The 26679-nt window shown below is 36.8% G+C and overlaps 1 protein-coding gene across 1 annotated transcript in view; it reads left to right on the forward strand.

Moving 5' to 3' along the window:
- KHDRBS2 (KH RNA binding domain containing, signal transduction associated 2) overlaps positions 1-26679 on the forward strand; it is a 583766-nt gene that overhangs the window by 279580 nt on the left and 277507 nt on the right. Inside the window, exon 4 of the mRNA XM_015136629.3 lies at positions 23281-23427. Coding sequence (XP_014992115.1) covers positions 23281-23427 — 147 coding nt within the window. The remainder of the gene's footprint in view (positions 1-23280; positions 23428-26679) is intronic.

Raw genomic sequence — 26679 nt, forward strand, 5'->3', positions numbered from 1 at the left:
TATTCAGTAAAAGCTTTACAGATATCAGGGAATATTACACTTTCTATGCTTCAGGTAAAGTGAGTACAGTGTCATAACGTGCTAAAATTTAATTTTCTCTTTGATCTACTTTGCAAGTTCACTTGCTTCTCGAAAATAATTTCTCAAATAACCTTCTTTCAGTAAAATCCATGCAAGATAATCCTCTTCAACCTAAAGATGAAATAGATGTGTCAGTAGTAAGCACAAAGAAAATTGAAACAAAAATTCAATAACTTTTCACCTCTGAGATTTGTTCACTTGAGTGTCATTTTAGTTCAACTTCTGTATGTATCATTAATGTTTGCACAGACTCTCTGTGTGCTATTTCATGGAAAGACCAAATTAGTCTATTCATATTCAACAAATTCTTAAAGCAATACCAGCAGAGTCTATGAATGACTTGCATTAATATTGAAAAGTGAATATATTTACCAGCTGTTAAAATGTAATGTTATTAAGAATATGGACATGCTAAGTATCACTTTATTGTCTTGGTTTTCTGTAATTTTTTTCCACTCTGGGCAGTTTCAAGTTAGCAATTTTATCCTATTCTTCGTAAAAGTATCTGTTATTTTGAAAAATAGTTTTCATTTTTCCAACATATTCCATGTTTTAATGTAGTGTCACAGTAAGAAAAGCACCAATATGTAAAAAAAAATAAAATGAATGATTGTAAGGATTTCAATTTTACATCATACACCCACAAAATAAACTTACTTAGTAATATTCTATTCATAGATAATCATGTGTTACCTTCTTTGTTTGATGAAACTCTGTATAGTTGATAGTTTTTAAACTTTAACCCTGAGACTACTGACCCATTACCTCCACTAATTAGGATGAAACCTAATTTGCATGTTCTTTAAGGACTTTGCTCTTAAATTGCTTATCTGTTTTACATTTCACTAATTATTTAAATTGTCCTCAAGTAAGGTGACCAGAACACAAGAAGCTATTCCAATAATGTCTGAATGAGGCCAGGAAGGGCTGCTTCTCAAACACCACACATTATTGCTCAAGCACAAATGGTGGCTCTTGTCAAACTCACTTTGTGTTACTTTAGCAGCACTTTCCTGTTCTTAGTTTTTCTTTTGAACTATTTATATGCCAACTAAACATATTTCTGCTGAATTTTTGACTGATTTAATAGTACTAGTTTTTCATAATTGCCAACTTTGTTTTTATTTTTGCCATTGAAGGACCATACTTTTCCAATTTTGAATTGTTTGAAAATTCAAAATATTTTGAACATGTGACACCGACGGAGGCCATGCAGCACAGCTACTCTGGAAGAACCTCACGAGACTGCCTCTCTGCTGAAGTTCTCTACCTTCTTGCCCACCTGTATAAATCTTGCCAAGTGCCACTTTCTGCAGGAAGCCTTCCCAGAGCTGAAACCTCTGGCATCTTTTTCTCTGATTCCCTATATGCTTTTACCAGACATATGTAAAGCCTATATTGACCACTTATAAGAACACTGATTTAACTCTCACAAATCTTTATGGTGCTTGATTTGATACTTTTTTCTCACTTTGCTATCACTTCTTTGACAAATATGAAATTTTTAGTTTAATTGTGGAGCTCATTGTTGCTTATTCTTTCAACAATAATGTAATTAGGAGAGACAGTAAAAAGTAAAACACTTACATTCCAAATCCAAACAACTAATATTTTGTTAGAATCTGTGTTGAGAAGGATTCTGAGGTTACATTTGAGTTTAGCAGGAAAAATAAAAATTGGGATCAATTAGTGACATTTTCTAGGCCGTATAACTTGGGAAATGGTATAACTTCTGCGTATCTGCCTATCACTGGACCTAAATGAGTATTTCAGATCTTTTTAAACCAGAACTCACTATAGGAAGTTTGTTTTATGTCATGATCCAGCAAACACGTGTGCATGTGCATACACACACACACACACACACACACTCATACAATTGTAGTAGTCTGTATAAGGGCCCCCTAAAGATGTCCATATCATTCTAATCCTGGAAACTGTAAAGACGTTATCTGATATGGTAACAGAGACTTGCAGATGTAATTAAGTTAGGGATATTAAGATGAGAATACACTATAAAAGAATAGTTTTTGTTTTGTTATTATAGTAGTGGGAAAATCATTTTAATGTCCATTGATTTTCACCATAAGATATCTAATACTTAACTTTAATTTTGTTTCTGATTTTAATAATGATGCTCTAATGTATTTTGTTATTACTACAATGTTTTTTATCAAATAAAAACTCAAACTCATTACAGTGAGTTTGATGGAAGAAGAAAAACTATAAAACTATAAAAGACAAAGATGCCTTTCCATAAGTTAACATCTTTTCACTGGCTTTAAAATTCATTTTGTACTAGTATTACCAAAACTCACCTAGTCTAATAATTTTTTATCTGATTTGAGTTGGTAGACTGAAATTTATGCAAATTGTTGGATATTAAAAATCTTTGTAATTTTAAGCACTGTAGAAACTATTTTTGAAATTTAAGAAGGATCATAGCTTTGGATCCATAAAATCTAGAGGTATGTGCCATAACACATCCAAAGGATGTGTTTTTGGTATACCCAAAAACATGTGCCACATTATATAAAGGAAAGAAGTATACTGAAAACAATTTTAAGTTATATCAGCATTATTACTCATGATAATGATGCTTGACCAGGTAAGAATTTATAGAAATTGTTCTCCATACATACGTAACATAGTAAATGTCCATTTCAGTAACTATGCAAACCTTGATTAGAATTTTTATTTATAGGAATGCTTGTTTGCTAATACAGAAAGAAAAGGTAGCATTTCTCTGGGCATTTAAATAAAATCACTTGAGGATGCTTTTATTTGGGTTGGAGGTTGGAAATTGGTGAACAGATTTTTACCCTAATGTAAATGAGTCAGGTCATTTGTTAGGTCAATTTATAAGTGTAGTTTTGTTTCTTTCCTCCCAATTACTGAATATTTTCAAATTTATTTATAATTTGCCTTAACGCAAGAAAGAATTTTAGTCAGCTTGTAAGTATATAAAGATAACAAGTCTCAAAACAAAACGAGAAAATGTAGGCAAAGAAAACATAAATTTTAGAAATATAGCTAAGCCTAAAGCTTATTAGATACAGTTTAAAATATATATGTATATGTATTTGTGTATATGTGATATGTATATGTTTTTATACAGAATAAAGTTATACTTAGGTGAACAGATGAACAGGCAGTATTTTGTATGACTTCGAGGTCAATGTTTGAAGCAGGAAATGTCAAGAGAAGCAGAAAGCCGTTTTGCCCTGGAGTTTTGCAGATTACTTCAAATAGATCAGAGTTTTTATTTCCTTTTATTTCTAGCCAAGGTGACCTTTTTAATTATTGGCATGAATTTGGAAAGCAGAAGGACAAAAGATAAAACACACAAAAAACTACGAAAAAGATATGCTAAAAAGAAAGAATAAAACAATGTTTTCTGGAACTCGTATCTATGTATTTTGGTTTAAAGTGACCTCCAAAAATAAAGATAAAAAAGGAAATGTGTGTTTTCCATTCTGGGAAAGAAATCCCATCAAATTTGGCATGTTTGGCCAATTTCGTTTTGTTCATAAGATAGAGATTGAGTATTACTTAAAACCACAATGTAGATATTATGACAAAAAGAAAATCTCATTTTGCTAGAGGGAATTGAATATCTTCCAGACAACTTTGATTGGATTTTTCAGGAATGTAAGAAATAGCAACTTATTGTAGTATGAGTAAATTTTGTCAATGAAGTATGATTACAAGATGGAAATAGTTGTTCAGTGAATTAATTCAATTGCTTCTTACTCTTTAAAATTGCCTTAATTAAATTGCATTAAAGATTTTTTATTTTACTTATGGCTTTTGAGACTACTTTGAAGTTTTCAATAAGTCTCCCTCATTCAGGTTCTTAATTTAGCTAAATGTATTTAAAAGTAAATGTACTTCATTTCCAGTACTGCTGCATGCACAATAAGTAAATTATGTAATGTTAATTTATACCTATAATTCAGGTTTAAAATTAATTATAATTGCTATTTCTCCAAACTTTAGAGAACATTAGTAAACCAGGCCTATTAATTCCAGTTGATTTTAGGCTCCAACTTCTTTGTTCGAAGCATTTGTTTAGTCATATTTTGGAATATCTAACTCTTTCTGAATGTGCAGTAGTTATTTCTTCCTCTGTGGTACTATACATTTCTTAAAGAATGGTGTCCATTAATCTTTGGAGAATAGCAACAGAATGTCATTGGCGCTTAGGAAAATAACATGTAACCTGGGCTGGGAGTTAGCAGGGAACAAGGCCTTGAGAGAAGATTCTCCAGAGTCAGTATGTATGATGCTGCTCATTATACCCTCAAGGGCTTTATTGAGGATTAGGAGGATTCATAGCTGGTTAAACCCTAAAAGTGCTCATGTATATGGATTGGTGTTAAATTAGAAGAAGGTTCTAAATTTAGGTAAGGTCATTTTATCAGTGGGCTTAGACGGCAGTGACAATCACATCCTCACCAAATTTGCAAGAGAAGGGACCTGGAGAGGGATGTTTGAGAAAAACTGGTAAAGATAAACAATGGGCTGCCTTTAGTTATTTCAATTAACATTTGTAACAGCTAATTTCAGAATATCAGTGATATTACTTATGAGCATCCAGCAATACATGTGACATAATCCTAGAGGTCTCCATTTACTATAAGTCAAAGAGGAGTCAAGTGTGGGGCAATCCTATCTTATCAAGTATTTATGTACTTTTGCACTCAGAACCAATAGGGTGATAATTATTTTCTCTTTCCTGTGACAAAATAATACATTTAAACTTGTAGGCAGCTAAAAGCTATGCTTTAAGAAGAATATTAACAATGTAGAATTTATCAGAATGAAAGAGTCTAGGATGATGAAAGGTGCAAAACATGCTTTAACACAGAAAACAAATTTTTAAAAAATGGAAAATGTTTTAGTTTAAAAATATATGTGGATGAGCCAGGCACGGTGGCTCATGCCTGTAATCCCAGTACTTTAGGAGGCCAAGGCGGGCCTGATCATGAGGTCAGGAGTTCGAGACCAGCCTGGCCTACATGGTGAAACCCCTCCTCTACTAAAAATACAAAAACTAGCCGGGCGTGGTGGCGGGTGCCTGTAATCACAGCTACTCTGGAGGCTGAGGCAGGAAATTGCTTAAACTTAGGGGCGGAGGTTGCAGTGAGCCGAGATTGCGCCACTGCACTCCAGCCTCAGTAACAGAACAAGACTCTACTGGGGGGCGGGGAGGGGGGGAAGTGTGTGTGTATGTTTGTTTAATATTTAAAAGGCTATCACAATGAAAAGATATTACAGTTATATGTGACTCAAAAAGAGCAATAGATAAAAGTAAAAAGTTCATTTTGGCTTAATTCAATTTAGAGAAAATGATAAGAAATAGTAGTGCCTGAACTGGAAGAAGTTGCCTTTTCAGAGGAGGAACATATCCACTTTGCCCTCTACTAACCATTCCTTGATATAACATAATCCAAAATGCAAAATGAATATCCAATTTGTCAATAAAAAGGCCCAGAAAAAACCATTTAGCAAACTTGATTATCAAGGCATGTAGGAATATAGATATAATACCAAATATCCACTTAATGATATTAACTAAATTGGATAGAGATTTAAATAGTGTTTTATTTTTCTATTTGTCTCACGTATTTAATGTCTTCAAACTCTGGACATGAGTATCTTATTTGGCTAATCTTTGAGTCATTTAAAAGCTTTCCTTAGCACATCATTTTCATTTTCATGTAAGTTATTTTCATGTAAAAACTTTTTTGAAACTCTGTGTGATGCTCTAATTGGAGATTTCATTCCAAGTCACAGATACTATTTTACAAAGTATTAAAACATTTTTAACGTTTGCCCTGTAGACAGATTAAATCCAACTTGAAAGACAGTTCACATAGCTAGTCATGAGATCATATCTCCAGAAATGTTATACTTGTGTTCAATTTATTTGTCTCTTTTCCTTTTTAACCAGTGTTATTAGATTATCTGTAAGTTTCTCAAGCTAGCATGCATTGATGGAAATCTAGACAAATGTATTTTTCACAAACAGTAATTTTTCATTTAAAATTAAGCAACCGATAAAGATCCTTGTAAGATAATACTTAAAAGACATAAATTTAAGGCATCTATTTACAAATAAATAATTGGTGTGAAGAAGAGTGGTGAATCAACTTAAAAGTGGACAGATACATTTTATAAACTACTAGCTGACTTTTTTTCTCTCAAACATGTTGCTAATTATCCTCCTCATATATCTTCAATATCCTTCCCCACTCTCAGTTAAAATAACTAAAGTCCAATCTCTCAGTTATAACTACAGAGTCCCCATTCTCAGACTCACCCTGACTTTTGCACATGAGATCATCTGGACCCCTTGCATGCCTGCCTTTTGAGTGGCTTCTGAGAGTGAAAGGAAGTACCATTAATTATTGGACAAAAACAGTGTTAAAACACTGGACTTCCCAAAGCAAACAGGCAGGTGAGATTACATTCTTGATGTTCCTTCTTCTTGACTTGCTCCTTGTTCCCTGCTCATTTTCAAATCCCAGAAATTCTTCAAAGCCTAGCTGAGCCAATACCTGTTCTATCATACTTTGTATATTAGAAAAGTAGACATTAAATATGTTAAAAAGTAAAGCAAAAATAGTCACTTCTAGGATACAGTCTTGTTTTTCTAATATTTTGATATATTAGCAATTTTATCACTTGACAATTGGACACTTCTTACCATTAAACTCTTCTCAATTAATTGTACCTTTTGTGATACACTTAACTATGTGTGTAAAATTCAGGATCAAAGTCCCCATCTCCCCTAATAAGCAACATATAGATACCCTAGATATTATACATAATATAGTGCTTTGTAGGCCATGATAAAGGGTTCAAAAGCAGAAAAAAGGAACCGTTTATGGTGGCCTTACAAAGCCCTATATTATTTGTCTACATCTGCTACTTCAAACCTTATTTGCTTCCATTTTCTATTTTATTCTCTATGCTCAAGCCACACGGGCTTTCTTTCTGCTCCTCAGACATGCCTGTTTTTTTCCTGCCTCCCTTAGAATATTTTCCCTTCTTCTCCTCTGTGCCTGCAATATTACTTCACCTACTCACCCCTGGTGTCCTTGGAGGTGAGCACCTTCTCATTACTCACCACGAAGACCCCATACACACTCTGTCCAAATAGTACACCATTTTACCAGGATCTTCCCACTCCCTTTTGTTTCTTTTATTGCACTTACAATAAATATTTTGCATCCTTACTCAGTAAACTTTGCTGAATGAGTATATAAACCCATGAATAAACTTCCCATAACTTTTCTTCTGACCTTTATCTCATACCAGAATTTATTATATGTAGTTGCCTTATCTCTCTAGGTAAACAATGAGCTCTCTCAGGTCAGAGACCACCCCTAAAAACTCATAACACAGAATCTTCACAAGAACGTGCATTTTAAATATTTATTACATTAATACATTAACATTATGTTAGTGACTGTTTAGAGCAGAACCATCAAAGCCATCTTTCCAGATCCTTATTTTTCAGGCAGATGTAGGCGGTCTCAAAAGGGGAATGATAGAGGATTCTTAAGAAAGTGATTAGTTTCTTTTTACCAGTCTGACTCTGGAATAAAAGTAATCTCTCAATTCATGCTGGTCCTGAAAGACATTCTTTTAGAGGTGGGTTCTATCCCAATGCCTACTCTGGTCAAAGAGATTCTTTGAATCTATAAGACTGAAGTGACCATATCCTTGGATTACTCCTGCTTGCAGAAATCCTCCCTTGAGAATTAAGGCTTTGTTAGAATTCCTGAAACCATTGAGATCAGGAAAATCGTAATTTATTTGGTACCTTACATTTAGCTCACTAAGAGGAGTTTCTTGTGCTCCAATATCAGCTGCATTCTGCCAGTCAGTTCCTTGAGCAGCAGGCAGCAAGGTAAACAGCAAAATACTCTGTAGATCAGGATCCAGCCTCAGGCTTGACTTTACTTTCTAGTTTGTTATATGAGACAAAATATGATTATCACGTGTGAGTATGACAGTTACCATTGAGCTGAACATTTGAGTCAATTCATTTCCTAAAGTTTAGTCTGGTATAGTCAAAAAATCTTTTGTTTCCTTAAGAGTCAAAATGCAGACAACATTAACCTATTACAAGGTTTAAATAAGTTTGTAGGTGAGAAAATCCCTAGTGTTGTTGTAGGACATTGTGGATAGCCAATATATGTTTGTTTTTCTTTTCAGAGCTGTAGCAATGTTAGCACCAGGAGCAAGCAGCTGAATATATAAGCTCACATCAAAAAAACATATATATGATTTTATGGGAGCTGAAGGAGTAGAGGGCAGTTGTAGCCCTCCTGTCTGTGATCTTAGTTCTCCAGATATTTTCATTACTGCTGACTGCCATAACTGTAGGCATGCTGGCTTTTGAGGCTAGCAGTGGTGGGGAGGGGGATATGCTGAGAAGAGATTGGATTAAAACTTTGCAGACTCTGTTAATATTTCTGTATCTCTTCTATAATTATCAGTTCTATAGGACAAACACTTCTTATTTTAAGCTATTATTTTTCTTTCTGTTTATGTAGCATCTCAATATGCTTGCTGCCCTGGAGTAAAGAAAGAGTGAGTCTAAGCCCTATGTAAACATAGGTAGGTGGTGATGAAAGGTTTCCGGTGATACTATGAAGAAAACATCTGTCATGGCTAGTAGGGAAAAGTTTCTCTCCTGGCAAGCATATTTTCTGGGCCATATGAAATAAGATGTGTGCTAACAAGTATAAGGCATTATGGGGAGCCCATATCCAGGCCTCAGCTCTTCCTCTCATACTCTGCCCTTACACTTTTCCCAAACACGTCAATTTTGCAGACTTAGAGAAAACATTCTGCAAAAGGGCTTTTCAGGGCCCAAGAGAAATTTTGTAGCAGCTTCAATATCATATCAGTTTCCTGGTAAGCAACTGCGCTTGAAGCTTAGTTACAGAAGGGCACCAGTACACCCTTCCTCCCATATACTCTATCTCTTACAGGTTCTCAGGCATCTCTGGTACTAGGGTTGTATTTTCTAGTATTGGTAGAGCATTCATTAAGTTGACAAAAATAAAGGATTGAAAGGGAAAAAGATCATTTGATAAGACATTGCAATATTTAAAAGGTCAATTTTCTGTGTCCTTCATTCCCCCTGGAAAATATTTGTTTTCCAGGTAACAGAAAGCTGTTTCTTTGATTAAAATGATTAATACAAATGTATATAGATATTATATATATTATTAACCATTTAGATATGATTTAAAAAGGCTCAGTTAACTATACTCTTCCCACTCTGGTTACACATATAATAAGCGCGCACACACACACACACACACACACATACAACAAACACACACACATCAGACCCCTACAGAAAAACATACTCCATGTTTAAAAGGACCCATGGAGCCAAGTATTATGAGGCAGGATACAATTGATATTAGTACTATAATACCAAATATTTATGATCTAATATCATTTAGAAGATACTACATGGAAGATACTATGGAGCAATTACTTCTGCATTGCTGAGTCTGTGGAGTCGGGCTAAATATATTCAATCTGAACACTGCAAGAAGAAATGTGCATAGAGGTTTAAAAGAGGATGGTAATTTCAAAGAAAGGTATTTTCTTGTGATTGAAAAATGGTGTTCACAAAGGAGATGGCAGAAGATAGAACAGGTAAGCTAAACCAGTGTCAAATTTAAAAAGTCTGAAATGCCAGGATAAAATTGTTGAAGTTTAGGTAAACAAGATGGTAGCCAAGACTTGTAAGTAAGCAGGAACTAATATGATCAAGTTTGATTTTCAAATGCTAAAAGTAGCAGCAGTATATATCTTCTGCCCCTGGCATTTATTGACCTTGAGTACATGCTGTAAATTTGGATGCCCTTTCGCACTGATACCAGCTATGTTCTAGTAAGTGGTTAGCCACTTTATAGGTCCTGATGGTGCTTACTTCTCAGTCCGTTTGCCTGAAAAACAGCATAATGCTTCTGTCCAAAGTAAAACATTCCATGTGACATTGTCTAGGGCCATTTTGATCAGACTGCAACCATTGCCTTCCCAGTGGGCAGCATCTATACAATTCTGCAAGACCTTCTTCAGCAACCTTTTTAGCCTTTCATTGTGTTGTTCTTGTTTTCCCCTTTCTGGCTTAGTCACTCCATTCAGAGCCCTGGGTCAGAGCTGACTGGGCATCCTGCTGCTGCCTCCTCCACAAACAATATGTCCTCCCAGAAACTGATATTCCACTTTGAAAATTTCTTTCAAAAACAGGCATTTGGCCTATTGCTCCCTGTCAACTGGGACTCACTTGTGTTTGCTTTTCCATTATTGGTTGGCAGTTACGACTCACCCTTTCGACATCATAAGGCTCAGAAGTGATTCTGGCAATATCTACTGGGGGAAGATTTCTTTATTGTGATCCTCTTGCTCAGCTCACTGGCTGTCTTCATTTTTTAATTGGTTTCATAGGTTTCTGTTCAACCCATCTTTCTTCCTGGGCCCTGTTCCAAACTCAAAGCATGCCGGTCTCAGACTTCATTAAGCCTTTTCTTCACAAGGATGCCTCTTCTTGAAATAGAAAACAGGACCCAGCTACCCTAAGACTCAGCATGCTACATAAAGTGATTTCAAAATACTATCCACAGACATGTTCTTGACAAATAGCTTTTGATTTGCTTATTATTTTATTTGGTATGTACTCAGAGCATTTTAATTTATCACTAATTTTAAGCTATTGAGCCTTCTTAGAAATAGGCTTTTTCTGTTTGCATTAGTGAAAATGTTTTAATGGACTTAATTCCAGGTGGTCTGAACATTGCATTTCCTGGAAGAATATCATATTTATAGTGGAAAAGTCAAAATGGTGACACATCACCTTATTGTACTATAATCATCCATGGTCCTGGGAACTCAGGAGTCATGTAGTTCTCAATGCAAAAAAGGATTATCAGGGCAGGCACTGTGGCTTATGCCTGTAATCCCAGCACTTTGAGAGGCCAAAGCAGATGGATCACAAGGTCAGGAGATTGACACCATCCTGGCCAACATGGTGAAATCCTGTCTCTACTAAAATACAAAAAATTAACTGGGCATGGTGGTGCATGCCTGTAGTCCCAGCTACATGGGAGGCTATGGCAGGGGAATTGATTAGACCCAGGAGGCAGAGGTTGCAGTGAATTCAGATCGCACCACTGTACTCCAGCCTCGTGACAAAGCAAGACCCAAAAAATAAAAATTAAAAAATAAAAAGGTTATCAAATGCTAGGTACTGTTTCTGAAGTGCAAAATGAAATTATGTGTGTGAAGTAGTTAGCACAGAGCTTGCTGTTCAGAGGATGTTATTTATTATTCTTATTTCTAAATTCAAATTTTCATAGATGAGAAGTTCCATACCAATTGAACTTTTTTCTTTGTAGTTCTACTTCTAGAAGCTTGTATGAGCTCTTGTTTTTGTTTCACTTAAAGTTCGGAGACTTTAATGTGATATACCCTGTGAGTCTTTCCAATTGTGTGGAATTAAATAAGCCATTGCAATCAGCAGATTCATTATTCATTTTTGTTATTTCTTATGTTTTCTCTTTGTAGAATTTATATAAGTAGATTTTTTAAAAATTATTGCCATATTGACTTTACTGGGTCTACCCTCCACTTCCCTAATGTTTCCTTCATGATCGTTGTTACTTTATGGCTTTATTTTGCATTTAAACTTTTGTGTCCGGAATTGGTGGGTTCTTGGTCTCGCTGACTTCAAGAATGAATCCGCGGACCCTCGCGGTGTTACAGTTCTTAAAGATTGTGTGTCCAGAGTCTGTTCCTTCAGATGTTCAGATGTGTTTGGAGTTTCTTCCTTCTGGCGGGTCTGTGGTCTCGCTGGCTTCAGGAGTGAAGCCTCAGACTTTCGCGGTGAGCATTACAGCTCTTAAGGCAGCGCATCTAAAGTTGTTCATTCTTCCCGGTGGGTTTGTAGTCTCGCTGGCCTCAAGAGTGAAGCTGCAGACCTTCACAGTGAGTGTTAAAGCTCATAAAGGTGACATGGACCCAAAGAGTGAGCGGCAGCAAGATTTATTGCAAAGAGCCAAAGAACAAAGCTTCCACAGTGTAGAATGGGAACGCAGTGGGTTGCTGCTGGCTGGTTTGGGCAGCCTGCTTTTATTCCCTTATCTGGCCCCACCCACATCCTGCTCCTTGGTCCATTTTACAGAGAGCTGATTGGTCCATTTTACAGCGAGCTGATTGGTCCATTTTACAGAGAGCTGATGGTCCATTTTGACAGAGTGCTGATTGGTGCATTTACAATCCCTGAGCTAGACACAGCCTGTTAGAAAAGTTCTCCAAGTCCCCACTAGGTTAGCTAGATACAGAGCACTGATTGGTGTATTTACAAAGCCTGAGCTAGACACAGAGTGCTGATTGGTGTATTTACAAACCTTGAGCTAGACACAGGGTGCTGATTGGTGTATTTACAATCCCTTAGCTAGACATAAAGGTTCTCCAAGTCCCAATTAGACCCAGGAGCCCAGCTGGCTTCACCTAGTGGAACCAGCACCAGGGCTGCAGGTGGAGCTGCCCGCCAGTTCAGTCTGGCGCACCCGCACTCCTCAGCCCTTGGGCAGTTGATGGAATGCAGCACTGAGGAGCAGGGGGCGGTGCTCTTCGGGGAGGCTCGGGCTGGGCAGGAGCCCACAGGGGCAGGGGAGTCTTGGGCATAGTGGACTGCAGGTCTGGAGCCCTGCCCCACAGGGAGGCAGCGGAGGCCGGAGAGAATTCCAGCACAGCCCCTGCGGGCAGGCACTGCTGGGGGACCTAGCGCACCCTCTGCAGCTGCTGGCCCTGGTGCTAAGCCCCCACTGTCCAGGGCCTGCGGCAGTGGCCTGCGCTGCAAGTGCCAGGCCATCTGTGCCGGCACCCGTGGGAACTCGCGCTGGCCTGTGAGTGGCTGGTGTAGCCCTGGTTTCCGCCTGGGCCTCCCCACCACATCTCCCCCCCGTGACTCCCCCTCCGTGCCTCCCTGCAAGCAGAGGGAGCAGGCTCCGGCCTCAGCCAGCCCAGAGAGGGGTTCCCACAGTGCAGTGGCGGACTGAAGTGCTCACGCTGGCACAGGATGGTAGGCGCACAGTCAGGTCAAAGGCCCACAAGGAGAGGCAGGGCTTCCTAGTGGAAGAGGGGAGGCCCAGGTGGGCCGAGTCGGTGCCCCTGGCCTGGGGAGGCTATGGTGGGCTCCCTAGAGGCCGGTCTCCTCTGGGCTTGGCTAGGGTCCTATGCTGGAAGTGGGGACAGACATTACAGAGGAGGAGCTGAGAGTGAGGGCTGCTAGCACGTTGTCACCTCTCACTTTCTGGACAAAAATTCTGATTTCAGCTCTCTCTCTCTTTATTTAAGCTACTGAATTACCTTAGTTTGAGTTTTCCCAACAGTGGGACTGTGGCGAAATTTACTTATGTGAGGTTTATTTGGAAGATCTCTGGTGGTCCAGGTAGAGGCATGAGAAGTGAAATAAGGAAATGAACGAAACCCAGAGAGGGTGCATTCTCAAGCAAGTTAAAACTGTGGGCAACTAACTGGTGCTTATTCCACCACAGAACTCTGAGAAAGAACATACAAGTTAGCACATGCAAAGGTTGAACAACCTTGGCTATTTATACACCAGTTCCTCCCCAACCCCGCCCCAGTCACTAGTTGAGACTTGGAAAGCAGATTTCTTCCCTGTTCTATCCTAGGGTGGAAGGATCCTCAGGCCAGAGCAAGCCCTCAGGCGAAAAAGACAAACCAATGCTGATTGCATGGAGATACTAAGGCATGGGGATATGGGCAGAGTATCAACAGAATCTATTACCATTTGTTTCAATGGGTGATGAGGAAATACAATTAAAAACAAAAATCTTCTCTCAACCCAGAAAAACTCTACTTTCCAGAGAAAGTGAACACTTTTATTAGTGAATGAGCATTAAACCTGAATGTGATGCACATCACAAGCAATCTACTAAGAGATCACAAAGACAAAAAGAAATCTCACACTTTTATATAGCCAAGCAGATACAACCCATTACATACGTGTTTTCAAGGAAAACAGTAAGCAGGCTCAAGTAAGAATGTGACAGCACCATTTGTCAAACATAATTCACCCTAACTTTACCTGACAATTGGGATGAGCATCTGAATTAGCTAACTGGCTTTATCCAAAGGAAAAACAAACTTCTTGTATCTTTATGGCAGGAACTAGTTTTGCAACTTGGAACAAGACATCCACCAAAGTTAGGCTCCTGTCCTTTGACAGAAAATGGGAGACAGGGATGCTATCTCCAGTGATGTTTACATTTTAAAGAGATGATTTCCTGAGCCCTTGGGAAAGACATTACTAGGTCATAAACCAGATAAAAGGCCTATCTAGTCTCCAAAAGGATTTATATACATTTCAAAGGGAGGAGAAAGCACTTATAATTACAAGTTTTCTAACATAAATGCTCTGAGAAAAAGGAGAGTGGGAAAATCTATTTTCAACAGGGACAATCTAGCCTCTGATTTTTAATTTGTATTTGTCCTTACATGGTAAATCATGTCTTTTAACACCATAAATTTTGTGTCTGCATTTTATCTCCTCAACTGCTTTTAAAAATGTTTTTATTTCATCTTTTTCAAGTGTTCATCTTTTTCTTCCAGCAATTCAATTGACGTGTTCAAATGGCATGTGTTCAAATGTTCTTTCTGATTTTCCTCTTTATGGCTGCTAGTATTAGTTACTGTTTTTATTTGTTAGTGTAGATATAGTTGTTGAAATACAATAGTGTAGGAATCCTTCAAATAGTGGAAACCAAAGTGATTCTCACCCTTGTGGACCTGTGATGCCTCTCCTGATACCTTTGCTCTTCGATTTTTCCCGGTCTCAAAGGCAAAGTGTACTCAACCCGTTTCTTCTTAGCTTTTGAAGTCAGAGAGAACTAGAACGCTTACATGCACTTCCTCTGCGAGTCCAGAGATCTCTAAATGCCAGTTTATTCCCAGCACCCACTCCCCACTTCCTATGTCTTTTCATTAGATTCCAACGCTATTTGGCAAGTACCTCTGTAGTCTTAGACCAGTTTCTTCTACTGAACCTAAGAAAGTCCATTTGTATCCAGTTGGAATTGAGAAAGAAAACATAAGAGAAGCTCATTGAGATAAGTGTACTCCCATATTTCCCTGTTCCATGAAACAAGTATTTGTAAGTACACTAATTAATAGGCAACTGAAATGTAGGAAAACAAGTCTTTCATATATTAATTCAGAGTGAAGACCTATAAACTTTTCTCTAGATTCCGTTTGATCAAGATCAATTGCCTTCTTTTCCTTGATTAAACAGCTGTTCTTATTGTATCAAGACACTCTTTCACTGTTTGGACAACACCCTTTTATTATTTGAGGTATTTACCATCCTTGATACAGCCTAGAGTGTATAATTTAAGCTTCCTACTCTCTAGTAAACCCACAGACTACAAACTCAAGATAAGTAAACTTGTGTTTGGCACTAATCACTTGTGTTTGGCACTAACCACTTCTCTGCATTCAGAATCCTTTGCTACTTTTTAAAATATCACCCTTGGTTCTGTTGATGTTTCTAGTACTTTCTGTGCCCTAAATGAATCTAGTGAGTATTGTATGGATGTGCAATTGTGAAAAGATTTCCCTTCTCATAGGTGACCATTTGGAGTATGGATGGCCTGATCCTGGAAGAATTCTTGCCGCATTTAATTCAAAGAGAGCAGGCATTTAGAAGTAAAGTGACAAGAGTTTGAAGATGCTCTTTAGGATCTAGCTATTGCTTCTCTATCATGCATTTATATGCATCCATTTGTACAAAATCCTTTTGTGTGTGTAAATTTGGGACAACTAATTTGTTCTGGCATGAAAGAATTTCCACATATGCCCATTTAAAAATGTCTTTATATTGGGGATTCAGAACAATCCCATTCAGGCCAAGGTATAAATAATAAATGTGTGTTTATTTGAATTTCTTGATGGTAAAAGCTGTGCAGACAATAGACTTATTTATTTCTGAAGAAGATTTATGTTAAAAGAAAGTACCCTGTGGCATCAAGAAGAAAAAACCTGCAAAAAGCACTTTAGTAAATTGTAACTCTGTGGTAAAATATGACAGTAATAATTGCTAAAGCAAAAATAAAAGTATAAAACTTGCACTTACAGTATATCATGCATTTTCAACTTTTTTATTATTTGGTTTATTCCTGTCATTGGAAGAGCTACTCCTGTGAGAATAATTGGGATTTTAGAAGTTTAATTATTTTGGTTCATATATAATTTAGCATATTGTATTAAAACAAAGATACTTCCTATAATAATGTTTAGTAACAGTAATATTGGATTTGGTCTTGTGTTACTACCGTTATGACTACCCACATTTTATAAGTGAGGAATTAGAAGGCTGAAATAGTGGAGCTACTTGCCCAAGTTTATATACTATTAAGTGGAAAAGCTGGAATTTTAAATTCTGGCCATCATGAAATAGAAGCTATACTGTTAATTGCCATGATATGTGGTCCATGTTATGTGATCCATGTAACATATTATAGACAATAACCCTACAGTTTATTTGAAAGGTACAAATTCAAGAAAGTACACATGATTCTGTGGACTAAATGTTTGTGTCCCTCAAAATTCATATGTTGAATCCTTGATCCTCCATGTGATGGTATTTGGAGGTGGGGCCTTTGTGGGTATTTAAGTTTAGATGAGATCATAAGGGTGGAGCCCCCCATGGTGGGATTAGTACCCTTGTAAGAAGAGGTGCCAGAGCCCTCTCTCTTCTGCCATGTGTGAGAGGATACAAAAATAAGGTGACCTTTCTGCAAGCCAGCAAAAGAGCCCTCACCAGGAACAGAATCTGCTAGCATCTTGATTTTGTTTTCCAGCCTTCAGAACTATGAAAAACAAATGTCTGTTGAATAAGCCACTCAGTTTATGATATTTTGCAATAGCAACCTGACCAGACTAAGAAGTATAGTGATGTCTATTTTTCCTTATCTTTCTAAAACACTTGAGCTTTTTGGTTTAGAATAATTTTCAAGTATATATTTCCTTAAAGTTATACATTTAAATTAACTTAATAACTAAACCAACATCAAACTGATACACTCTTTGTTATACCACAGCAACATTTAATTGGAAACTTTTGTAATTATATTATTTCAAGTGAATTTAATGTACAGAATAAACATTCATTAACATAAAAGTGTGACCTTGGCATAGGGCAGACCATTTTCAAACCCCTTACTAAATGAATAACCGCAACCAAGTTACTTAGCTTCTCTGAGAGAAAAACTAACCTTCCTTGAGTGTTTATACTATGCCAGGCACTGTACTTGCAGTTTATGCATGTTACCTCGTTTCATCTTTTCATGAGAGGTCCACAGTCTCCCTGTTTTACAGATTAAGAAGCTAAAGCTTAAAAATTAAACAACTTTCTTCAAACATCACAGTAATAAATATCAGAGCCATTAATTTAAATCTAGATTTCTCTGACTCCAAAATTCATTTTTTAAGAAACCATATACTCTAGTGCTTCCAAAATCCACCCAATATTTCTATGGTTCTATAAAGATTAAATTACATATGTACATAAAATATGCAGGAATGTCTTTACTGTAGATGCTTAAATAATCACATAAAAGTAGTCATTTATTTTTAATTTTGCTGGTCATGTATCATAGAAGACACTGTATTTGGATCGTAGTATTTTCTAATACTGAAGTTCTAAGTATCAGGATGCCTGTGAAGGGAAGTCACATGCTAAGTCATAAATTACTGAAGCTGTGAGAAACCTGAGACATCATCATGTCTAATGTTGCCTACCGTTTTTGGTTTATTGGACTTGCAGAACAGTATCGTCTCACCTGAACTTTTTACATATTTTTACAAGTCCAACTTGAGCTGATGTCGTTGAATGCATAGGAAAAGATCCTCATTTTGATCCATGGCAGTCTCTGAAGTGCCTTTGGAACCCCTGTGACTCCCTATAACAACATTTGAAAATGTCCTCTTGGGTTACCTCCTCTTCTTTTGCATATGAAGTAACTGGGAGCCACAAGAGCAAACTACTTGCTGCAGTTTCACACAGTTAGTAGTTCTAAGGCAGCTTTAACTTCTGGTCAAGGCTCTTCCTGGACCCTGGGTTATATAAGAATCTCTACAGGAAAGGTTGATATTTGAAATATTGAAATTTGAGTTTTGAAATATTTGTTTAAATACACAGAGAGAAGTAAAAAACAAAATGGTCTTTAAAATTGTGACAGTTGAGGCTAACTTATATTACTAAAACGTTTCCAGTCTTTGGGACCTTTCTCTTTGGACTCTAAAGATTCATAAGGTTGATTTAAGGGTGAAAGAGTAAGCATTATATTTATACAGCTATTGTTTCTCCTAAATTTGAAATATCCTAATTGGAACCTATGCAACTGCCCATACCATTATCCAGTAAGGTAACAAGCCGTAGGAGAGACTAGGTGGGAGAGGCTATTGTCAAAAAAGTTACTTATCCTAATTTGTTCATGAGCACCACGGTAGTCTTTTGGATTACAACCTTCTATTGTTTGTTTATTTATACAGCCTGTCTTTGTGCTTATAATTGCAGAAAAAATATGTGATGTTGTGCATACTTTAACTGCATAGTTTTTTTAATCATAAAATGAATTATAACTGAATCTGCGTATTTAATGCTGGCAGAAAAACTTCCTATTTTAACTTGGGTCCAGTTGGTTGGAGGCTTGCAAGTTAACAGACAATAGATTAACAGAGGAAAAGACAAAATGTACTTACACAGGCATGTGGCAGTTGCTCAGTACTGAGTAGTTCACTGAATAGCCAAGGATAAAGTTTACATACCAAACTTTAGGGAAGGGGTGTTTTCAGGTTTTAATGAATGGACGGTTCTGATAAGCCTTGTTTACACAATATTCTGGAATGTGCTAGTGCCTAAGATCAGTTCTTCCCTGACTGGAGACCACTCCAGAGTTAGGGGTTGTGGTAGCTGACTTTGGTAAATCTCTGTTTTAGTAAGATTAGGTTATGTTCAGAACATATTTTTTTTTCTGCTTATTTAGCTCAACTGTTTTCACTTTAAAATAACATTTGTATGAACCCCTGGGGCTCTAAATGGGTCTCCACATTTTTCCCATCTGAAACTTCCCTAGAAATTTCACAAAAATAGCTAGGTTGATTGCTCTGGGGAGAAATTTCAGGTTAAAAATTATAAAATATGATATCTGTAAAAGGGAAACAGAAAAAGATTAATGATTGGAGCATAGGATGAATCCAGTTTTTAACTTCATAGTATAGCCCACTGAGAAGGGTTCTTGATGTTAGGCTCTAAGTATCTTAAAGGAGAACAGAGGTGGTATAGCTGTAGTCATGGTTATTTTCTGGAGCACAGCATGGGAGGTGCAAGTGTTCTGGTGACATTTTTGAGTGGCCCAAACTCTTTCAGCAATAAATCTTTTGGTGTTTACGTGAAGTGAGAAAGCTTTCGTTACGGGATTTTGGGAAAGTGGCAGTTTTAATTCTCAGTGATTCCAAGTAAGGAGGGTGGTAGAAAAAGTAGAACTGTTAATTGATGACAAAATTAAGAAGATGGTAGTACCCAGTTTACAAAGAGATGCAAGTAGCTAAAAAACAATAAAGATTAGAATCTAGTAACCTGTAAGAGTAGTTTATAGTTTTCCATTGAAACATAAACCTTGTCTTTACAGTACACCTGATTTTTAATCAATGGTAATCAAAGGAAAATTATTCTTGTTTGCAAAACAAGTCCTGATTACATTTGATTTGGCTTGATTATAACCTAAGTGAAGCAATAATGATAACTGACCACATGGATCTTTTTAAGTTTCCTCTGCTGAAGTTTTTTATTAACATAAGGAATCTCAGATTGGACTTTTAAAAGTCTTCTCAATGCTGTGAAACCAAGCCAAGAACCAACCACCTTACTTCACCTGCAGTACCTCTAAATTTTTGTGAATTCCTCTCTTCTCGAGGTCCCCAGACTATCCCAAGTATCCTAAGCCCACCCAGAAGTGACCTTTGTTACTTATCTTTAAGGCTAGAAACCCTGTAATCTAGGTATCAGGCCAGTTTTTCCAAGAGACCTTTGTAAGCAGTGGCTCTATAAAGTCAGTCTTAGCTCACGCCTATAATCCCAGCAATCTGGGAGGCCGAAGTTAGAGGAGCACTTGAGCCCAGAAGTTTGAGACCAGCCTGGACAACATAGTGAGACTTAGTCACAAAACAAAAAGAAAAAAAAAAGAAAAAATGTTACTCTACTCTAAACTGCCTAATCATATCTGATTTGATGTACATAATTCTCAAATATGACATTCCAGTCCAAACTATGGTTATATAATCAATGTTTCCAATTATTTCTTCATCACATTACCTAGGGTAAATTGTGGGGAAAAGAAAGATCAGCCTGTTACTGTGTCTATATAGAAAGAAGTAGACATAAGAGACTCCATTTTGTTCTGTATTTGAGATGCTGTTAATCTGTGCCCCTACCCCCAACCTTGCCCTTGCAAGAGACATGTGCTGTGGTGACTCAAGGTGTAACGGATTTTGGGCTGTGCAGGGTGTGCTTTGTTAAACAAGTGCCTGAAGGCAATATGCTTGTGAAAAGTCATCACCATTCTCTTAATCTCAAGTACCCAGGGACACGTACACTGCCAAAGGTCGCAGGGACCTCTGCCTAGGAAAGCTACGTATTGTCCAAAGTTTCTCCCCATGTGATAGTCTGAAATATGGCCTCGTGGGAAGGGAAAGACCTGATCATCCCCCAGCCTGACACCCGTGAAGGGTCTGTGCTGAGGAAGACTAGTATAAGAGGAAAGAAGGCCTCTTGGCAGTTGAGATAGAAAAAAGCATCTGTCTCCTGCCTGTCCCTGGGCAATGGAACATCTCAGTGTAAAACCCAATTGTATGTTCTGTTTACTGAGAAAGGAGAAAACCGCCTTAGGGCTGAAGGTGGGACGTGCTAGCCTAGCGGCAATGCTGCTGTTTATGCACTAAAAAGGTTTATGGAGATGTTTGCATATGCATATCAAGGCACAGCACTTTTCCTTAAACTTATTCATGTCATGGAGATCTTTATTCATATGTCTTACTGCTGACCTTCTCCCTAGGATGATCCTATTATCCTGCCACTTCCCTTTTTCTAAGATGGGTTTATAAAATTATTGGACATACTGCTTCTGGAAGATGTGATTCCAAAGGGTCATCCCAAGTAGCAAATGACCATCACCACTGTGTCTTCCAAGGATAGTAGGGTCAATTAACTGCTGTTTTCTTCATTTTATTGAGCTCCACCATGAGCTAGTCATGTCACTCTAGGTAATATCAATCAATAACCATATTATTTTGCTTAATACAGTTAAAAATTACTTGAGTTCCCTAGGAAATTCTAGGTGTAAGGAGAGGGTAACACAAAAATAACCACATGGGAATCAACATAGGAAGTGATAGAAAGGGACAGTGTCAAGAAATCTCTGATTTAATTATTTCATCGTGTGTGCCAAAACCAGTTGGCCCCAGAATGAACAAGCAGCTTGCACCTTAGCAGGACCCGAAGAGAAAATGAATGTTTACTACATCTCATGAGTGTATTTTCATTCAGTCTAGTTTTGCTTCTCCTCCCCAAACTGATAATTGGGCACTAAGAAAAGCTCTCAAGTCCTAGGTAGAGTTTCAAAGTATCCTTAGAGAAGTGAAGAGTGGATTTCCAGGCTACAAGGTGCTATTATCAAAAGGATTTAAGTAGGTGAAGGGCACATATACAGGAACGCAGGGATGCCTTTCCATCTCTTTCAGGGATCCTTCATCTTTTAAAACAATGCGCATTTCTGATCAGGTAAACACTCACATTAACATGGGTTACACAGTTAACTCACATGACATCAACAGCAAATTTGTTCTTTTTTAAATCCAGGCAAGGTCTATTCATGTCATGTCTCTAATCTCTACATAAAACCAAGAATTACATGTTTAGTTTTATGTTTTGAAATTTAGTGAAATAACTGCTGGTTGTTTCTGTGAGGGGCAAGAAAGATAAAACATAATTAATGTTATTTAGGTAAACTTTTCCACCAACTTTTATATCTTCAAATTCTAAAAAATGCAAATCTGCCTACAAAATGAACTGAGTCCGGATCCAAATTTGGCTGAAGCTATTTAAGTCTTCTAACCGCAGTTTCATAATCTGAAACATGTGAATATGTACAAAATGATTTTGATTGAAGATGAAATGTATAAAGTACTTAGTATACATTAACAAAATATATGTATCATATATTGATTTGTGCTGCACCTGTACTGAATTAACCAGGATTCAATAATGACTTGGGCACAACACTAGGAAAAGTCTCTTCCAATAGAAATGTATTAGGTTGGTGCAAAAGCAATTGCGGTTTTTGCCATTAAAAATAATGCCATTAAAAGCAATTAATGGCAATTGCTTTTGCACCAACCTAGTATCATTGGTTAACCAGAAGTTATGTAGCCTATGCAGAATCAATGCCAGCAAAATGTTAAACAACCACCCTTTAATATTCCCCTATTGACTAAATAAATAAATAAATAAATAAATAAATAAATAAAGGCAGCAAGAGATAGAAAAGCTGTGGGTATGAGGCTTGCTGATAATCTGGGCTGGTGAGAACATAGACTTGGAAATAAGCCTTGACTTGTATAGTTAGCCTACTTTTTATCACAATCAAGTAACCTTCCTAACTTCTCAAAAAGTAGCTAGAAAGTTCTAGTTTTCTTAAAGAACACAGTTATAATCTTTCACTTACTATCTGCAAAATGCTAAACATCAAGCACAAAACAATTCTTTCCTTCCAGAAAGTAGTCATGTAGACTACAGTGTTAATGGCAATTCTGTGACTTGTTTTCAGGGGTTTAGCATTTTCATTTAGCTGATTAAAATCTGTTGTAGATGATAATTATGGCAGTTTTTAAAATCATTCAAACACTCAAAAATGATTTTAAAATGTTTAAATGGCTTGTAGCAGATTTTTATTTCTCAAAGGGTTTCTTTCTACTTATGGAAAATTTGCTTAAATTATGCCCCTTTGTCATATTCTCAGTAAATGTTAAATCAATGTACAATGAGTGGATTTGTATTTCTAAAAATAACCTTTTTCACAGGAAGAAGAACTAAGGAAGAGTGGGGAAGCCAAATATGCCCACTTGAGTGATGAGCTTCATGTATTAATTGAAGTGTTTGCTCCACCTGGGGAAGCTTATTCACGTATGAGTCATGCATTGGAAGAGATTAAAAAATTCCTGGTTCCTGTAAGTGTCTTTCATTTTTTACAATGATGTTTCTTATCAGCTTCTATTTTAAAATGCACCTTTGATCTTCACTGACTTTTTAAAAGGAAACTCATATTGCAAACCAATGATCTATCCATAGGTCGATACAAAGCTAAAATAAAATAAGATACCAAAACCATTTAACACAGGACCTGGCATGTTGTCATATAGTGATGGCTTAACAGCAATATTTGTCATGCTGCTGTCATGCCAGGCACCAGTTCCTAGTCATGAAGAAAAAGACATGTTTATAAACATAAATATATAATTGAAGTTGTAGACTTTTTTTATTGCATCTTAATCACTTGAAAAGTTATCGTTGGCAATTTGCAATTAATAGGGAAATTATTTCCTGGTATAGTGGAAAGGGAAAGAGATCAGATATGCAATAATTTGAAATAAGACAATGATATCATTTAAACATATCAAATGTATTTTCATGTGATGGTATGCCAGTTGTTGGCTCATAATAAAACATAATATAAAATAATCAATATTAGTAAAGCCAGACATTTGTTGACTTTAAGCAAAAATTGGAAAAATAAACTCACTCTTCTATGTGACGGCAACAGAGAATGTTTATTTAGTAGGTCAGCAAATTCAGGGTTGCATACTGAGTAGAATTCTCTACTGATTTTCTAAGAAATAGAGGAAGGTTAAATGAATGAAGCTTTCCTAAAGGTTGACAATTTAGCATTCTAGGAAGAAGTCGTTCAAATAGAAATCTTGGCATCAGGCTTAGAGCTGGGAATAAGACAATTGGAAGAGAATGCTGAGTAAAGTTTTCTGGAGTGTCTGGCAGAGTCTTCAACAGAGAAAGCAAGCAGCTTAGATAGATCTACACAATGAAGAAACTGTAGATTTCTAAATAAGCAATAAACTAAGAGGAAATGGTGGGTAAGGTTCATTGATTGGCAGTGGTTTTAAGAATGGGAAAAGAAAAATAAAACCAGAGAATTTCAAGAATTTAAAAGTATCAAGATCTAGTCACATAATCTATTTGTATGTCCAGTTTAAAAATTAATTTCTCTCAAGACAAGGTTATAGAATAATTGCAGACTGTTCTGATTATTCCTTAACTTCATATGCACACTGAATTTCTGCACAATTTATTGTCTGGTGCTCATCTGAACATCTCCCTAACTAGATCTCATATGTATTAAGAATGAGGATGCTATGTTTTCTTTTCCTTTTGCCTCCAAACTAAATGCCTAGTGCTGTATTGTGTAAGGAATTTTACTGTATTTAGTTCAGACCATACCTCTGATAACATATATAGTACAGAAATGAGACTAGGACTGTACATTACTAACACACTTCATGACTTCAAGTCACTTAAATTCTCAAGGTTTCAGTTTATTCATCTTTAAAATGAAGAAAGTTATCACTGACCAGCTTCTATCACAGTTATGGTGAATATTAAATGGGGTAATGCATATGAAAGGACTTAGAAAATTATAAAGCAGAATATTAATGTATGGTTTAAATATATTATGGAAAATATAATAGAAATATCTAGGGATGATTTTCTGCATAGTCATTAATTGATATGTATATACACATGCCATATATATATATACATCTCACTTGTTCACTTCCTAGACATAATGATTCTTGTAATTATTTCATTTATATACTCTCCTCTGAAATATATACTGTGTGAAGATAGAGCTGGGTGGTAGTATCTCTTTTGGCCAACACTATATCCCCATCTTAGCATCATGCTTCGCACAATAAATATTTATTTGATAGTTTGACTGATGGAATGATGGAATGGCTGACTAAAGGCATGAGGAGTGATGCAGGGGATAAAATAGCTATCCAGGTAAAATTTGGGGGCTAATACCCCACAATCAAGATGCACCATATATACAGACACAGTTGAAGAATGAAAATATTACCGTGACTGGTGTGACATGGCCATACCTACCTCTATGATTTCATCTTGTATATCTAACTTCTTATCATTGCACCTCAGACATGCTGGCTTTTGTTCAGTCAACAATCCAGGCTCACTGTTCATTAAGCACCTGTGAAGATTTTTCTCCAAAGTGTTGACATAGCTGTTTCCTTAGCATCCAGCTGTCAGCTTTAATGTTAGCTTTGCAGAAAACTCTTCCCCAACCACACAATCTAAAGTAGCTGCCCCCTTTACCTTCTATCATACAGTCTTACTATATTTTGTACATAGTATCACTAACCACTGTATTTAACATTATAATTCATTGTTCCATTATACCCTACCCCTTTTCACTTATTTATTTTCCTCATAGCTCCTATCACCTTCAGATATTTTATGTGTGTGAGTGTGTGTGTGTGTGTGTGTGTGTGTCTATCTTGCTTATTGTTGGTTTCTATGCTAGAATATAAATGTCATGAGGGCTATTCTGATATGTCTCTCAATGTTTTATTAGTATATTTTCCCATCAATGAAAGTCATAAATTTATCCCATTTGCCTTGCTTGCGTCAGCAGAAAGCAAAGAATGGGAGAACCGCCAGGGGCAAAAATGAACTGCCAGTGTTTTTTATTCTATGAAATCACTTGGTGATCTAAGTTTCTTTTGATATTTGGTATTAAAGCCCACAGAAATGCTAACATGTCTATACATTAACACTTATAAACATTGTAGATGAAGAATTCTAAGCAGTAAGAGTCATGCTAGAACAACAAAGAAGGCTAATATAGGGCAAGACTGGAATTCCACTGACATCTTGTTCTTCTACGAAAGGGAGTAATTTTCCATGGTAGAACTTTTTACCTTCTTCTACCTCTTATATGTTATCCAGAATTTACTCAACCTGCTGTATGTCCAGGAGTTGTAATTGTCCAAGATAACCAACTTTAGAACATAGAACTCCTTGTGAGCTATCTGCATGCCTTACGATGTTGGTAAACAACCCAGTTTCAACATTTTAAGTAGATTGTTGAAGACAGAAGAATTATTATTGCCTTGCGGACAATTTCAGCCTGTTGGTCTCCATTCACACACGGTAGCCATTTATTTATTTATTTATTTATTTATTTTTAAGATGGAGTCTCTCTCTGTCACCCAGGCTGGAGTGTAATGGTGTGATCTTGGCTTACTGCAACCTCCACCTCCTGGGTTCAAGCAATTCTCCTGCCTCAGCCTCCCAAGTAGCTGAGATCACAGCCTTGTGCCACCATGCTCGGCTAATTTTTGTATTTTTAGTAGAGATGGGGTTTCACCATATTGTTCAGGCTGGTCTCG

The sequence above is a fragment of the Macaca mulatta genome, chromosome 4 (genome assembly GCF_049350105.2).
Source record: "Macaca mulatta isolate MMU2019108-1 chromosome 4, T2T-MMU8v2.0, whole genome shotgun sequence".
NCBI classification, from domain to species: domain Eukaryota; kingdom Metazoa; phylum Chordata; class Mammalia; order Primates; family Cercopithecidae; genus Macaca; species Macaca mulatta.